Raw genomic sequence first — 16909 nt, forward strand, 5'->3', positions numbered from 1 at the left:
TTCCTACCTACCCCAGTACATCAGATCCCTCCCTTCTCAATGGCCCCTGGGTCTGCCCTAGCTGCACTTGCCAGTCCCCACTGCACAGCCATTTTTTTATTTCTTTTTTTTTCCACTTTCTTCCTTTTACTCCTCCCTCCCACCTACCCCCCATGCCACTTCCTCCCCTTCCCACTGGTCCTGGCTGCTCTGCCATGGCTAGAGAGCCAATGACACACTGCTGCCCAAGGTCTGCTAAGCCACCACCTATCAGATCCCGCCACACCACCATTTTCTTTCTTTCTTTTCATTTTCCCTCCCACCTAGCCCTGTAAGCCACTACCTGCCCTTCCCACAAACTCCTGAGTCTGCCATGTACCTACTTGCAAACGTCCACAGTATCATCACTTTTTTTTCTCATTCTTACTTGTTTCTATCTCTCTCCTGCCTAGCCTCATATATCATCTGCCCCTCTTTTCCATGGGCCAACACTGCACCCCTGCAGTTAGAAAGCCACTGGCCTGCTGCCTCCTAGGGTCTGTCCTGAACCCACCTGCCCATGGACACCACTTTGAGGAAAAATCAGAGAATACAATGAATAAAAATGAAGATGATCTAAGAATTATGTGGGACACAATCAAGAGCAAAAATTTGCACAAGATTGGAATTCCAGAACTGGGAGAAAATAAAAACCAGAGAAAAGATGGTTGAAGATTTGGTGGCAGAAAACTTTAATAATATCATAAAAGATGAAAAGCTGAACATCCAAGAAGCTCAACAAACCCCATATAGGACAGACACCAAAAGAAAGTCACCAAGACATATCATAATGACACTCACCAAAACCAAAGACAAAGAAAGAATCCTTTGTTTCTCATGAAAAATGAAAACTCACAAAGGGAAAACTAAACTCTGATTAGTATGCAAAAACTATGCAGGCAAGAAGGCAATGGGATGACATATATAAAACCATGAAAGGAAAAAACTGCCAAACTAGAATAATATATCCTGCAAAAGTTTCTCAAATGCAATGGTGAAATTAGGACATTTTTAGATAAACAAAAATTAAGGGTATTTGTAAAAACAAAACCAAACTTACAAGATGTATTAAAGGGAGTCCTTCTGATAGAGAACAAACAGCATCAGGCAACAACCTGAGTCCAGGACACAGGACAGCATCAGCAGATACCAGAATAGGTAATGAACTCTCAAGGATAAAACAAAACTAAAAAAAATTTATAATAGGGAACCAGAGAGGTTCAATCTGTAAATGAAAATGCCAAAACAATAAAAGAGGGAATAAATGGTGTAGGGATAGAACTCTCAAATGGGGAGGAAGTCAAAGTGATATCAAGTAATAAAAGACTGCTTCAAACATAGGAAGATAAGGGTAAATTTCACGGTAACCACAAAGAAAGTTATTAACCTACTCATCAAAATAAAAATGAAGAAAAACATGAAGACTCAGTAAACACAAAATCTATAATAAAAAAAAACTATAATAACAATAGAAAAAAAAGAAAAACCATCCAAAAAAAGGAACTCAACACAGGAGAGCAAGACAAAGAAAACACCAGCACCACAAAAAACAAAACAAAAAAATCAAAACAATATGTCAGTAATAAACTAGTATAACTGTTGATAAGAACACTTAATGTGAATGCACCTGTAAAGAGACAGAGAGTAGCAGAATGGATTAAAACAAAAACAATGCATCGATATGCTGTCTACAAGAGACAGAACTTAGGCACAAAGAAATAAATACATTAAAAATAAAAGGATAGAAAAATATGTATTAAGCAAACAATAACCAAAAAAGAGGAGTGGCAATAATAATCTCAGATAAAATAGACTGTAAGGCAAAATTAACCATAAAAGACAAGAAACGACATTATATATTGATTAAAGGCACAACCTACCAAGAAGACATAACCTTAATAAAAATCTATGTACCCAATGACAGGACCCTAAAATACCCAAAACCAAACCAAAGTCATTCCCATCAAGTCAATTCCAACTCACAGCCACCCTAAGGACAGAGTAGAGCTGCCCCATAGGGTTCCTAAGGAGCCCCTGGTGGATTTGAACTGCCAACCTTTTGGTTAGCCATTGTAGCTCTTAACCACAATGCCACCAGGGTTTCTAGACTCCAAAATACATAAAGCAAACTCAAACCGCACTCAGAAGAGAAATTGAGAGTTCCACAATAATAGTAGGAGGTTTCAACACACCAGTCTTGGTAAAGAACAGAAAATCTAGAAAGAAATTCAGCAAAGATACAGAAGATCTAAAGGCCAGAATCAAACAACTTGACCTCCTCACTCACATGTATAGAAAACTCCACTCAATAACAGCAAAATGTACATTCTTTTCCAAGGCACACGAAACATTCTCCACAATAGGACACAATTTGAGCCACAAAGCAACCCTCAATAAAATTCAAAACACTGAATTAAAACAAAACGTTCTCTCTTATCACATTGCCATAGAAGTAGAAATCAGTAAGAGGAAGAGGAAGGGAAAAAAAATCAAATACATGGAAACTGAATAACACCTTGCTTAAAATCAACTGTGTAATAGAAGAAATCAAAGAGGATCAAAAACTTCGTGGAATCAAATGAGAATGAAAACACATCATATCAAAACCTTTGGGACACAGTAAGGGCTGTACTCAGAAGTCAATTTATAGCAATAAATGGACATCAAAAAAGAACAGACCAAATTAAAAATGTTAGCCCTACACTCAAACAAATAGGAAGAGAACAGCAAAAGAAGCCTGCAGGAATCAGAAGAAAGGAAATAATAAAGACTAGTACAGAAATAAATGAAATAAAGAACAGAAAAACAATCATCGAGACCAAAAGTTAGTTCTTTGAAAACATCAACCAAATCAACAAACCATTGACTAAACTAACAAAATAAAAACAGGAGACGAAGCAAAAAAAAAAAAAAAAACAGGAGAGGAAGCAAATAACCCAAACAAGAAATGAGATGGGGGACATTACAAAAGACTCAACTGAAATAAAAAGGATCATAACAAAATGCTATAAAAAATTGTACTTCAAAAAATTTCGGAACCTAGAGGAAATGGATTAATTTCTAGAAACACACTACCTATCTAAACTAATGACAGCTGAGATAGAAATTCTGAGAAGACCAGGGCAAGAGAAGAGATTGAAGAGATTCATTATCTTTCCTTATCAAAAGGAAAAAAGAAAAAACAAAACAAAACAACAACAAAAAAGCCCTGGCCTGGACGGCTTCAGTATAAAATTCTATTAAACATTGGAAAAAGAGTTCACACCAGTACAACTTATACAATTTCAGAGTATAGAAAAGGAAAGGATACTCTCAAATACATTCAGGTGTATGGATAATATCCATACACCTACAAGGAGAACCAGTTAATATGACTACTATTCAAATTTACGCACCAACCACTAAGGCCAAAGATGAAGAAATTGAAGATTTTTATCAGCTTCTGCAGTCTGAAATTGACCGAACATGCAATCAGGATGCATTGATAATTACTGGAGATTAGAATGCAAAAGTTGGAAACAAAGAAGGATCGGTAGTTGGGAAATATGGCCTTGGTGATAGAAACAATGCCAGAGAGTGAATGGTAGAATTTTGCAAGACCAACGACTTCTTCATTGCAAATACCTTCTTTCACCAACATAAACCGTGACTATACACTTGGACCTTGTCAGGTGGAATGCACCAGAATCAAATCAACTACATCTGTAGAAAGAGATTATGAAAAAACTCATTATCATCAGTCAGGACAAGGCCAGGGGCCGACTGTGAAACAGACTATCAATTGCTCATATGCAAGTTCAAGATGAAACTGAAGAAAATCAGCGCAAGTCCATGAGAGCCAAAATACGACTGTCATGGATTGAATTATGTCCCTGCAAAAATGTGTGTATCACCTTGGTTAGGCCATGATTCCCAGTATTGTGTGGTTGTCCTCCAGTTTGTGACTGTAATATTATATTAAGAGGATTAGGGTCGGGTTGTAACACCACCCTTACTCAAGTCACCAACCTGATCCAAAATAAAGGGAGATTCCCTGGGGTGTGGCCTACACCACCTTTTATCTCTTGAGATAAAAGGAAAGGGAAGCAAGCAGAGAGTTGGGGGACATTATACCACCAAGAAAGCAGCACCAGGAGCAGAGCATGTGCTTTGGACCTGAGGTTCCTATGCTGAGATGCTTCCAGACCAAGGGAAGACTGAAGACAAGGACCTTCCTTCAGAGCCGACAGAAAGAGAAAGACTTCTCCTGGAGCTGGCACCTGAATTCAGACTTCTAGCCTACTAGACTGTGAGAGAATAAACTTCTCTTTGTTAAAGCCATCTACCTGTGGTATTTCTGTTACAGCAGCACTAGATGACTAAGACAACAACCTTGAGTATATCTCACCTGAATTTAGAAACCATCTCAAGAATAGATTTGACATGTTGAATACTAATGACCAAAGACCAGAGGAGTTGTGGAATGACATCAAGGGTATCACACATGAAGAAACCAAAAGGTCATTGAAAAGACAGGAAAGAAAGAAAAGACCAAGGTGGATGTCAGAGGAGGCTCTAAAACTTGCTCTCGACGTCGAGTAGCTAAAGCAAAAGGAAGAATGATGAAGTAAAAGAACTGAAAAGAAGATTTCAAAGGGTGGCTCAAAAAGACAAAGTAAACTATTATAATGACATGTGCAAAGAGCTGGAGACAGAAAACCAAAAGGGAAGAACACGCTCAGCATTTCTCAAGCTGAAAGAACTGAAAAAAAAAATTCAAGACTCGAGTTGGAATAGTGAAGGATTCTATGGGGAAAATATTAAATGAAGAAGAAAGCATCAAAAGAGAATGGAAGGAATACACAGTCATTATACCAAAAAGAATTAGTTGACACTCAACCATTTCAAGAGGTAGCATATGATCAGGAACCAATTATACTGAAGGAAGAAGTCCAACCTGTGCTGAAGGCACTGACGAAAAACAAGGCTCCAGGAATTGACGGAATAACAACTGACATATATCAACAAATGGATGCAGCACTGAAAGTGCTCACTTGTCTATACCAAGAAATATGAAAGACAGCTACCTGGCCAACTGACTGGAAGAGATCCATATTTATGCCTATTCCCAAGAAAGGGGATCCAACTGAATTCAGAAATTATCAAACAACATAATTACCATCACGCAAAAGCAAAATTTTGCTGAAGATCATTTAAAAGCAGCTGGAGAAGTATATCAACAGGTAACTTCCAGAAATTCAGGCCAGATTCAGAAGAGGACGTGGAACCAGGGATATCATTGCTGATGTCAGAAGGATCCTGGCTGAAAGCAGAGAATACCAGAAGGGTGTTTACCTGTGTTTTACTGACCAAGCAAAGGCACTCGACTGTGTGGATCATAACAAATTATGGATAACATTACAAAGAATGGGAATTCCAGAGCACTTAATTGTACTCATGAGGAACCTGTACATAGATCAAGAGGTAGGTGCTCAGACACAGCAAGGGGATACTGAGTGGTTTAAAGTCAGGAAAGGTGTGCGTCAAGGTTGTATCCTTTCACCATACCTATTCAATCTGTGTGCTGAGCAAATAATATGAGAATCTAGACTATATGAAGAGGAACAATGAGGCATCAGGATTGGAGGAAGACATTAACAACCTGCATTACGCAGATGACACAACCTTGCTTGCTGAGGGTGACCTATGGTCAGCTGATATTTGACTAAGTGCCAAAGTCCATTAAATGGGGAAAAGAAGGTCTTTCTACCAAATGGTGCTGACAAAACTGGATGTCCATCTGTAAAAAAATGAAACAAGACCCATATCTCACACCATACACAAAAACTAACTCAAAATAGATCAAAGGCCTAAATATAAAACTTAAAATGATAAAGATCATGGAAGAAAAAATAGGGACAATGCTAGGGCCCCTAATACATGGCATAAATACAATACAAACTATAATTAACAATGCAGAAACATCAAAAGATAAACCAGGTAACCGGGAGCTCCTAAAAATTGAACACTTATGCTCATAAAAGACTTCACCAAGAGTAAAAAGAGAAGGAGGGACAGGAAGGGACAGGAAAACTGGAAGAATGGACATGGGGAACCTGGAGTGGAAAGGGAAAGGGAGAGAGTGCTGACACATTATAGCAATTGAAACCAATGTTACGAAACAATTTGGGTGTAAATTTTTTAATGAAAAACTAATTTGTGCTGTAACCTTTCACCTAAATCACAATGAAATTAAAAAAAAAACAACAAAAAAAACTATATCAGTTCAGACCAAACAGTCAACAACTACTTTATAGCAAAGATAAGAATGTAATGGGGCAGGGAAACTACATGAATGGAAACTGAACAACTAGAATGGAAATAATGAGAATGTTCATGCATTGTGAAGAATGTAACCAATATCACTGAACAACCTGTGTAGAAATTATTGAATGAGAACCTAAATTGCCATGTAAACGTTCACCAAAAACACAATAAAATATTATTTCCAAAAAAACTAAAAAAAAAAAAGAAAAGAAAGAAATGGCCTTATCAAGTGGCTGTCTATGAGAAAATGACAAAACTTTACTAAAAGTCATAAACAAAAATAAGAATGAATGCAGCCACAATATGTCAGGTAAGAAAGACTGAATATGGTATGACATCTTTTCTTCCTGAAGTAAGTTTTAATTAGTATCCAATCGTAGTTTCAAGCTGATATTTTTAGGTATCTGAGAAAATAAATAATTCTAATGTTCATGTAAAAGAATAAACCCATTAAATTTTGGGACAAATAGCTAATCGTTTGAGGACAAAAAATTGGATATCTCACATCCTACACTGAAATAAACCATGATGGAATAAAAAATCTCAACGTAAATATGAAAGTACTAATACTACAGAAAAAATAATTGGAATTCAAATTTAATCCTCCTACAATACTTTTTTTTTTCTTCATCAGGCAGTACTCTAGATGTTGGAAACAGAACAACGAACGAGACAGAAACAGCCCTTTTCTCAAAGAGCTGCTATTCTCCCAGTGGATACCCCAACATCACAGATGGAAGTAAAATGTTAATAAATGAGAAATGCAGTAAACTGACAAGGTCAGATCTGGATAAGTGCTGTGATAACAATAAAACAAGGTAACGTAGTAGAAAGTGGATAGATGATCAGAGAAGAGCTGTCCTCAATTACACAGTTACATTATGATGCCCAAACCAGGAATATCTAGAAACAGAGTACTGTACATCCAGGAAGGAGCAAGTGCAAAGGTTCTAAGATGGGGACATTCTTATACTGCTTCAGCAGAAGGAAGGTGTGCATCCTGGAAGCATGATGAGGGAGAAGGACAATGGTAGAGAGAGAGGGGTGAGAACTGCAATTACCAAATCTTCGACTAGAAGGAGGTTGCTGTGGGGAAGCTGTCTCCTAAAACAAGGTCAAGGCATAGAATGAGCAACGGTTGGTCTCTTTGGAAATGGGAATATGAAGACATTTGTCTGTTTTCAGACAAGGTAATGTCATCTACTGAGAGTAAGGAGGGAAGTGTGAAGGGAAGGTGTGAAAGGGTCCTAAATAAGAAGAATGGACAGGTTTGGGAATGGTAGAGAAATTTATGGATGTCAATTTACAGCCAGACCAGTGATTCTCCTCAGCCTTGTTCAGTCCCTTGGTGTGGTGTAGAGCACATATGGAGTAAATGAATCAGTTTTTACAGTAGATGAAGTAATGAGAAAACCCAAAGCAGGTGTCACCATCATAAAGCTAAGATGTACTTTATTGTTGGTGGGAGTAAAAACTGACATAATCCCTTTCGGAAAACAATTTATCAATGTATTATTTACTTCAAACCCAAACTCAATGCCGTCAAGTCAATTCCAACTCATAGGGACCCTACAGAACAAAGTAGAACTGCCCCACAGGGCTTCCGAGGCTGTAATCTTTATGGAAGCAGATTGCCACATCTTTCCCTCATGGAGTGGCTGGTGGGTTCAAACCTCAATACATACAAGTAAATGTGAGGTAGTAAAAAATCAAGCACACCTGTATTCAAATTATGGGGGCCTTTACATCTCTGTGAGCTTTTATGGCTTTTCTGGGGGCAAAAGGTATTTGATCAGAACCACCGTAAAAAATGCAGTTTTGGAATAAGATGGTAGTAAAACCATTAGATGATTTAATTAAAATTTTCTCAAATGTGTTTCTAGCTTCATTTCAATACTACAATCAACCTTTTAAGTATGGGAATTACAACTCTAACAATTTTAAACAAACTACAATACATTGTCCAAAAAGTTGCAATGAACTTCTCAGGCAAACTTTGACTACATTGTTTTGGTGAAGATGACTCAACCTCAGGCTCCAAGGAGTTTTTGGAGGAAAAAAAAAAAGTATTTTGTGAACCTCTTACCAATTGCTGGCATCAACCAGAGAAAAGGCCTGAAGATACAGTATGCATGGTATAAACCTCAAGTGACCAGTAGATTGATGAAGAAAGACTGGGGAGTGGTTATGCCTCCACCTTCTCACAGACAGGGAGCAACTTCAGAACTGAGTTGCCAACAGTTGGAAGGCTGTGATGGGACCCTCCTCAAAGAGACCAAGGCCCATGAGCCTCGTAGTCAGCCAAGCTCTTCCAAAGGATTTTTTCAAAGAACTTGAATTTTATTTTAGGATGGTATGCATGCCCTATACAGAACACTCCCTTTCATCATGTGGTGACTTGGACCTGTGAAGGAAGCTGTTTATTGTCTCACCCAGTTGTACTCAAGCTGGTAAAGAAGCAGTTAGTGTTAGCACAAGTTTCAAGCTCAAGGGGCTATGAGAGGGTAGAAAAAATGCTTCATGACTTCGAACAACCTTTTGTCACCAGGAGAAAAAGATCACTCTCAAGTATCTGTGTGAGTAGTCCTCAACTCCTTCTGCAGAGTAATCAGTGTTATGAATTAATGGCTTCCCAGAATAGGGCTGAGGTGATGTATGAACCCACATGATGGACTGCTTATCAATGGCCAGTGATATTCATTTCTCCAAGAGAAATGAAAAGTTTTCACTGATCCTGTGACTGCAAGTGCTGGATGTGAAACAAAAAAAGCAGCCCAGAGGAGCTGGGCATTGACTGGCCCATAGTGCAGGCTACTGCTGAATGGATGGTGGTGGCCAATTCCATCAATTCCCAACTGCTGGACTTCTGACAGGAAAGGGTTGACATTCACTTGAAATGTCAATTCTGTATCCAGCAGTGAGAAAAATTCAACCTTCAGGTCTCACGGATACAGCCAGTCCAACATCAGGAAGGTAATTCTACTGGGGAGGACGTCTATCAGCAGCTCCTTACAGGTAGGGTAGCAGCAGCAACTCCAACTCTCCACAAACTTTCTGCCATGTGGAGTCTAACCCACTTAAAAAGCACAGCTGCGCCAGACCTCTCCTCCTGGCTCTTGAAGAGGCACCGTCCACACCAAGGTGCTTATTTACCAAAAGGATACTTATTATTACTGAAAGTTTCCCATGGATTATTATTAGATTATTATTTAACTTTTATACAGAAGTATATCAGCAGAGTATTAACTAAAGATACCTTTTATGTAGCTATACTTTTATATATATGTATACTTTTTTTTTTCCCTCTTGGTCTTTCTTACTCTTATCTGCTATATGGTGCTAAATCCAACATGTCTAAATGGACATTTGGAAATTTATTACAGTGGTTTCATACATATTTGTCATGGACTGAATTACGTCACCCAAAAAATGTATGTATCAATTGGCTGGGTGATGATGGTTCCCCGTATTCTGTGGTTATCCTCCATTTTGTGATTGTAATTTTATGTTAAGAGGATTAGGGTGGGATTGTAACACCACCCTTACTTAGGTTATCTCCCTGATCCAATGTAAAGGGAGTTTCCCTGGGATGTGGTCTGCACCACCTTTTATCTCTCAAGAGATAAAAGGAGAGGGAAGAAAGCAGAGAGTTGGGGGACCTCATACCAGCAAGAAAGCAATGATGGGAGAACAGCACGTCCTTTGGACCTGGGGTCCCTGCACCAAGAAGCTCCTAGTCTGGGGGAAGACTGATGAGAAGGCCAACAGAGAGAGAAAGCCTTCCCCTGAGCTGACACCCTGATTTTGGACTTTTAGCTTACTTTGCTGTGAGAAAATAAATTTCTCTTTGTTAAAGCCATCCACTTGTGGTATTTTGTTATAGCAGCACTAGATAACTAAGACAATATTATATAATTCTATGCAATAGAGTTGGAGTTCTTTGCTTTTAACAGAGACATACTAATGTATTCTGCCTCTCATAAGAAAATAAAGAATACAAAAATGTGAAAATGGAGTGAACCCAAATGGTAATTTTGTGTAAACAGTCAAAAAGTCCTAGCTTTATTTTTATTGGTATGTGCTTCTTTATTTTTATTGGTATGTGCTTCTTTTTTATCTTCCCCTGTTACACACACACACACATACACACACACACACACACGCACACACACACACAGAGGAAGCTGCTTCTTTTTTCTTCTCTCTCCCCAGGCAGATAAATTAAGGACATGGCTCTTCACTCCATGCTCACAGACTTCTACATAATCTTTTATACAATTGAAGTACTTGTCAGAACCTTCAGAAGTTTGCCAACCACATCTTTCATTTTCAGTCCAAGATATAGCAAAATGCTGAAATTGTCCTAGAGAAACTTCAGACTATATTCTTTTAAAAGTAACACCACACTTCGGTTGACATATGCCACTTTTTTCTCTTATACTTAAAAAAAGTCTGGTCTTGCTGAAATTCCAGCTGTCATTCTATACTGTCAATATTTTCTGTTTAAGGTGATGTTAAATCATTTACTCATCATGAGGTACTGAAAATTAGTGATTTGGATTTAAGTATACAATGCTGTTATGAATTTACATATAGCTATTGGCATTGGCATTTTTATTGGCATTTTATTTGAAAGGCCATGGACTCAAAATATGTTGAGAAAAATATTTCCCCCAAGATACTCCTATATGCCCCACTCAAAACTGTGGCCAATTGCTAGAAGGCCAGGAGATCAAGAAAGAGACACACACATATACACACTCCAAACCCTAAATACAATTATAAAACAAACAAAAAATGATTGCAAAATCAATGCAAAAGAGGAGAAGGCCTTTAAGAAAGAGTGCCATTTAGCAAGGGTGATATTCAAAATAACCACAGCAGGGGTGGGGTGTCCAGGTGAGGGACCTGGTCACCAGGAAAGCCCAGGAGTTCCTCTGGGCTCAGGACAGCAGCCTCATTTCCTACCCAAGTAACAGGAGGCTAGGGTGAGAGATGTTCTCATCAGGAAGCCTCCCATTCCTTTGGGCTTTCCCATAAATATCAGTGACACCATCCTCTACAAGGCTCAATGGAGACCACACTCTGTCCACACAACAGATTTTTTTTCAACTGTTCAAATAGCTTTGGAGAGCATTACTGAAAGCCTCTGCAGTGTCAGGGCAGTATTAATTATAGGCTATGTTATAAAAAAAAAAATATATATATATATATTTTATAACATTATAATATTTTTTTTTCTCTTTTTTTTATGTCATAGGAACTCCGTCCTGAGGGAGTCTGTGTTCTCAGATATGGAGACCAAATTAGATAAAACCAGCCCAAGGAAGCTGGTGTTCAATGGCTCAAATGACTATTTATAGTGGCAGTGATGCTCCAAATAGAATATTTCTGAGATTTTTTTTTCCTGCAAAGCTCACAGTGTCTCATGGATGTTTCCTAATTAGTCTGCAGACCAGCTCACTTACTTCAATCATTTCTGTGAGAAATTCACAGCCAGCGAGGCCACGGAGTGGCACTGTGGGTGGCAGGCCTACCTGAGCCCGTAGAGCACTGTCCCGTCGGGGTGTAGGCGGATCATGCGGTTCTTCACCGTCACCCCATGCACAAATGACTTTTTGTCATTTAAAAAGTATGTGTCAGGCACCCAGAGCTGGTCAGCCACTCGATTGTCCAATGTGAGGTTGAGAGGGATCCCCGAATAGGCAAGCCTCTTGTCTCTCCAATATTGTTGGAAATACATGGTTAAGGTGTAGTCCTGGGAAAAAAAGAAAGAAAAACATCAGGTTGTACTCACCTATAGGTATGTTCCCCTCATGGGTTCCCAAATCCAAGTTGGAGTCTGAGCTCTCCAGTGAATTCCTAGGAGAGGCAGGGGCCCTTTGTAGGCAGGGTAGGAAGCAGAAGTGGCTTTCTTGTGAATACAGATAATGGGCTTCATAGGTGTATCTCGGGTGTACATAAATTCAGTGTTTTATTTGGGTAGGAACCAGACTAGATAAATTGGCATTTAAGAGGTAACCATATTTTTATATAGAGTAAAGGCCAAAACACATGTCACTGTAAAATCAGGTTGCTGGCCAGGAACAGGAGTGGTCACATTGGCCCTCATCTATTACCAGGTAGACATGTTCATCAACCACCCAAGAGAGATGAGCTCTACTCACAATCTCTCTCTTTGCAACTTTAGCCACTTTCTTCTCATTCTGCCCTCTGTGGGGTTATAAATATGCATCCAGTGGAGAGCAGTAGCTGCAGGTCTTCTAATGCCCCATCCTTCATATTTTCTTTTCTTCCAGCATGCCACAGCCATGTCCACACTGGCTAGGCCATCGTGTCACCAAGAGATGGTGACATTATTAGTCTGATATTGGGGAATGGTCTCCCTCTATGCCTCCCATCCAGACTGCCTAAAAAAAGGCCTTGGGCCCAGTGCATTCTCTGGTAAGGAGGCTAGGAACTGGGTTCCCTTTTCTCTCCCAGTTCCTTCTCCCTGTCGCAGAAGGCTTCCCCCTGTTCTGGGTACACAGTAACTTTCTTTGTCTCTTGCACATGCATGGGTGCCATATGGCACCTGGACAACCCCACTTTTATATCTGTTCCTGGTGGGGAGGAAATGAGTTCTCCTGTACTATGACACAAGGGGGGTAGAGGCTCAAGAGAGAAAATGTGCCAGATTCTAAGAGCTGGCCTTGGCGTGGGACAGTGAACTGAAGGGGAAATAGATTTTGTCAAGCTGAACATGAGCACTCCCATGTGGTCCACTAGGTCACTACAGTTTGAATTCTTATATAAACCCCTGGCATGGAGTGACTATTGTTCACCACCACTATAAAACCTCTGCCCTCCCACTACAGTGTCCAGAGATCTGCTTTGGTTCTGCAACCCCCAGGACATGGCCTTGTGTGTAAGTCTCCCTAATAAAGCTCCTTGACTGACACACTGGAGTTGCCCTCCTCTTTCTTTGGTCTTTCTGCACCCTCCGTTTTTTGGAGACAAATTTCAAGTCACTGGCCCATGCCTGATCAATCAGCGACCCAGACAGGAGAACCAGGAAATGCCAAGTGGGAGTGAGAAATCTGCAAAGGAAAAACTGGGTCAGCCAGTGACCTCTATGTGGGGAGATCTGGCCTGTATGCTTTTCTGTGGGGGAAGTCTCAGTTGGCCAGCAAGTTCCATGTGGGGAGGTCTGACCCATATGCCTTTTGGTGGGGAAAATTCCTGACTGACCAGTGACCTTCCAGTAGGGAGGTCTGGCCCATATCTTTCTGTAGGGAAAGTCTTGGGCATGCCAGAGTACAGGGACACCCAGAAAATGCCAAGTGACAGAGCCCAGTTGTGGGCAGACATGTGTCTTCATAAGTGTGGAAAAGGAGATAAGACAGCAGTAGTGGCCATGGAATGGCTGCTTCTCCTTGCTGATTGGCTGGCCACCGAAGCCCAGCCAGCTGCTCAAGTGCACAAAACAGCTTTACAGGAAGAGTTGCAACTGAAAAGGGATGTGTGGCAGTTATGTGTAGCCATGACTGACAAGTACTGAGCAGCTGCATCAAGAAACAAAATGAACAACTAGAAATGCTGGCCTATAGGTTTATAAAGATTGGAGATTCAAGGGCTAGGGAAACAGTCTTCTAGCCATTGCTCAAAACCCTCCAACAATGGGATCAGAGATAGGTGGGGGTTAAACAGGTCTCTGCCACTGAGAATACCCTCTAACACCCAGCACAAAGCAAGAGTTAAAACAGCAGGGGGAAAAAAAAAAGAAGTAAAAAGCCCTTCAGGATATCTTGTGTTGAGCAGCCTTGAAGAGACCTTAGAGACTCTCTCTGGAATTCTCTGATAACTTCCCCTGCCAAGACAGTCGAGCAGCAACATAGTTGTTGATGTGGTAAACAGTAAGGAGAAAACTCAGACAGGAGGGCTCACCTCCATGTTACCAGGTAACTGGGCTGAACTCCTGCTTAAGCTTGGTGTGGTGGAGGTGCGACTCCACAAATGGCTGAGGGCTCTGCCAACTTTGCCCAGATCTTCTGGGTTTCAGCAATAATTAAGACTGAGGATTAAGCCTAGGTAGGTTCCTCTGTCATCAGGGAGGACCAATGGCTTTATGTTATAATTAAAGTTCAATAAGAAAAACTTTTGGATCTGAGGTCACCATCACTGAGACCCTTACCCAAGCCTGACTATGGATGAGTCCCTTCAGGGACCCTACAAACCCCTATTCTATGTATTCATAATGTTGATGTATTAGTGTACACCTTTGTAAACTTCTGCCTCCCTGTCCTAATGGGAATTGCTGAGGTTAGGGCCATTTTTAGTGGGGCAAATGGAAACCGTAAAGTGGGCTATAACAAATAGCCTGGCCTTTCCATCTGGACACTGACAACCCTCAGACTGACATATAAAGCAAGCTCCTATGGGGATGAGACATCCGAACATCAATAAAAAAAATCAGTTCTGCTCCTGATAAGCTTTTGTTACTTGTGTGGATGGTCACTAGAAAAGTCCCTATGCTGAAAGGGGAAACAACCAATGAGCAGACCATTGTTGTCAACCAACTACAGAGGCTGGAGCATCCTCTGTGCCACAGTAGAGATGTGCAACTCACCACCTCCTGGATTTAAGAGAGAACAACCCATGGAGATACGCACACCATCCTAGACTAGGTCTACATTCATGGACTGCCACTATCATCAGAAAACGCCATACAGCACAGAAAAGCTGACCTGCCTATGAGACCCTGGCCAAGGCTAAAACCTGCTCAGGGACAGATTTCCAAGTCAACAGGCCAGGACAGTCTGGCAGGTAAATCATATCAGGGGCCTCTTATCACATACAGAAGCTTCTACTAGATCTTGAACGATCTCTTCACACTCTATAACACCCCCAAACAATAGGGGTGATTAAGCACTTCATTGGACAGACTTCAATGGCTGATGGGAGGGGACAAGACAACCCCAGCCTGATCTACACATCTTGGGCAAGCAGTCTGGGGCCTTAATGCAGCAGCTCCCTGCAAGCGCAGTTCTCATTTGCACCATGTTTGATCAAACTGCTTATTCTATAAAATGTGTTTCTTTTGTAGACAACTGTTCCTGACAAAAGATCTGGCCTCCCACAGAAGTGACTGCCTTAAGACTGGGACAGACATCCTGGGTAGTTATACTCAGGTAACCCTCACCTCAAGTCCCACGGAAGATAGGGGAGGGGAAAGGGGAATTGTTAATGTCTCTTTTTCTTCCCAGATTATCTCACAAAGGTGGACCGGCCTCTCATCCACAGACCCCAGTGATAAAGCTTTTTGCTAGAGCTACCAATCAGACCAACTGTTGGCTATGTCAACATTTGAATCGAGATGACAAGTCATCTCCCCACATTGTTCCAGCTGTTTGTCAACAAGGAGGACACCTTGTGAACTAACTAAATGTGTAATCTGGTGTACCGAGATCATGTGGTAAATGAATACGGTTGACTCCACTACTCAGGAAAAACATCTTTTGAAGTATGAAAGCTACCTGTGCAGAGTGCTCCAACTTTAAAAAGAAATCCCTCTTTGTGTGTTAAAGAAGTAAACGGCACGAGACTGGATGATTTGACTCTGAGAACGGTACTTTTGAGACTGAGTTTCACGTTACTCTAGACACTGAGAACTTACAGAATATGACCAGGAAGTTCAATGTACATTGACTGACTACACCAAGTCTGAATTAGCCTGTTCTGGCAATGGTAATACCTTGTTCAATTGTGCTGAGAAAGGAAGTTTTTGTATTACATGTACTGAAATGTGTACATATAATGGTGCCATGTTGGGAGAAATATGCTGTTTTTACATAAATGAATTAGGATTTGTTATACATACATAAAAACATAAGAGTGGATAAATGGAACCCTCTGATCTATTCAGTTGCTTAGATTAAGCCACAACTGGAATGGCTGGTTGAGATCTCTCCTGTAAGGAGGCCTGATCAATCTGCTGGGACAGTCCTACTAGTAACCCTTACTAAATGTTGCCTCAAATGATACACAACATAACATTCACCAGAGTTACTCACTAAGTCACGAACATGCAGTTCAATATCCAAAATGGGTGACGGGCAAACCAGGACTTGGTATTGCTTTGCTTCTTTTTCTGACACCCTGATGGGAGTAGGGGGTGGACTGTTGGGGTAACGGTCTGCCTCTATGCCCCCCATCCAGGCTGCCTAAGGAAAGGCTTTAGGCCCAGAGCATTCTCTGATTAGGAGGGTGCCCAGAGCGTTCTCTGATTAGGAGGGTGGGAATTGGGTCACCTTCTCTTTCCCAGTTCCTTCTCCTTATTGAAGAAGGCTTCCCCTTGTTCTGGGTACACAGCAACTTTCTCTGTCTCTTACACATGTGTGGGCACCATACAGCACCTGGCCAATCCCGCTTCTATATCTGTTCATGGAGGGAATGGGGTGTCTCAAGCTATAGCACAAAAGGGGGAGTGGCACAAGACAGAAAACATGACAGATTGTGACAGCCAGCCCCTTGGGGGGTGGAATGAAGGGGAAATAGGCTTTGTGAGGCTGAACATGGGTGCTCCCATGTGGTTTGCTAGTTCACT

The 16909-nt window shown here is 40.8% G+C and overlaps 1 protein-coding gene across 2 annotated transcripts in view; it reads right to left on the bottom strand.

Moving 5' to 3' along the window:
• GABRB3 (gamma-aminobutyric acid type A receptor subunit beta3) overlaps positions 1-16909 on the bottom strand; it is a 379863-nt gene that overhangs the window by 105829 nt on the left and 257125 nt on the right. For both annotated transcript variants that reach the window (XM_023539691.2, XM_064296190.1), the window contains exon 4: positions 11862-12082. In XM_023539691.2, coding sequence (XP_023395459.2) covers positions 11862-12082 — 221 coding nt within the window. The remainder of the gene's footprint in view (positions 1-11861; positions 12083-16909) is intronic.

This window comes from Loxodonta africana, chromosome 13 (genome assembly GCF_030014295.1).
Source record: "Loxodonta africana isolate mLoxAfr1 chromosome 13, mLoxAfr1.hap2, whole genome shotgun sequence".
Lineage (NCBI taxonomy): Eukaryota > Metazoa > Chordata > Mammalia > Proboscidea > Elephantidae > Loxodonta > Loxodonta africana.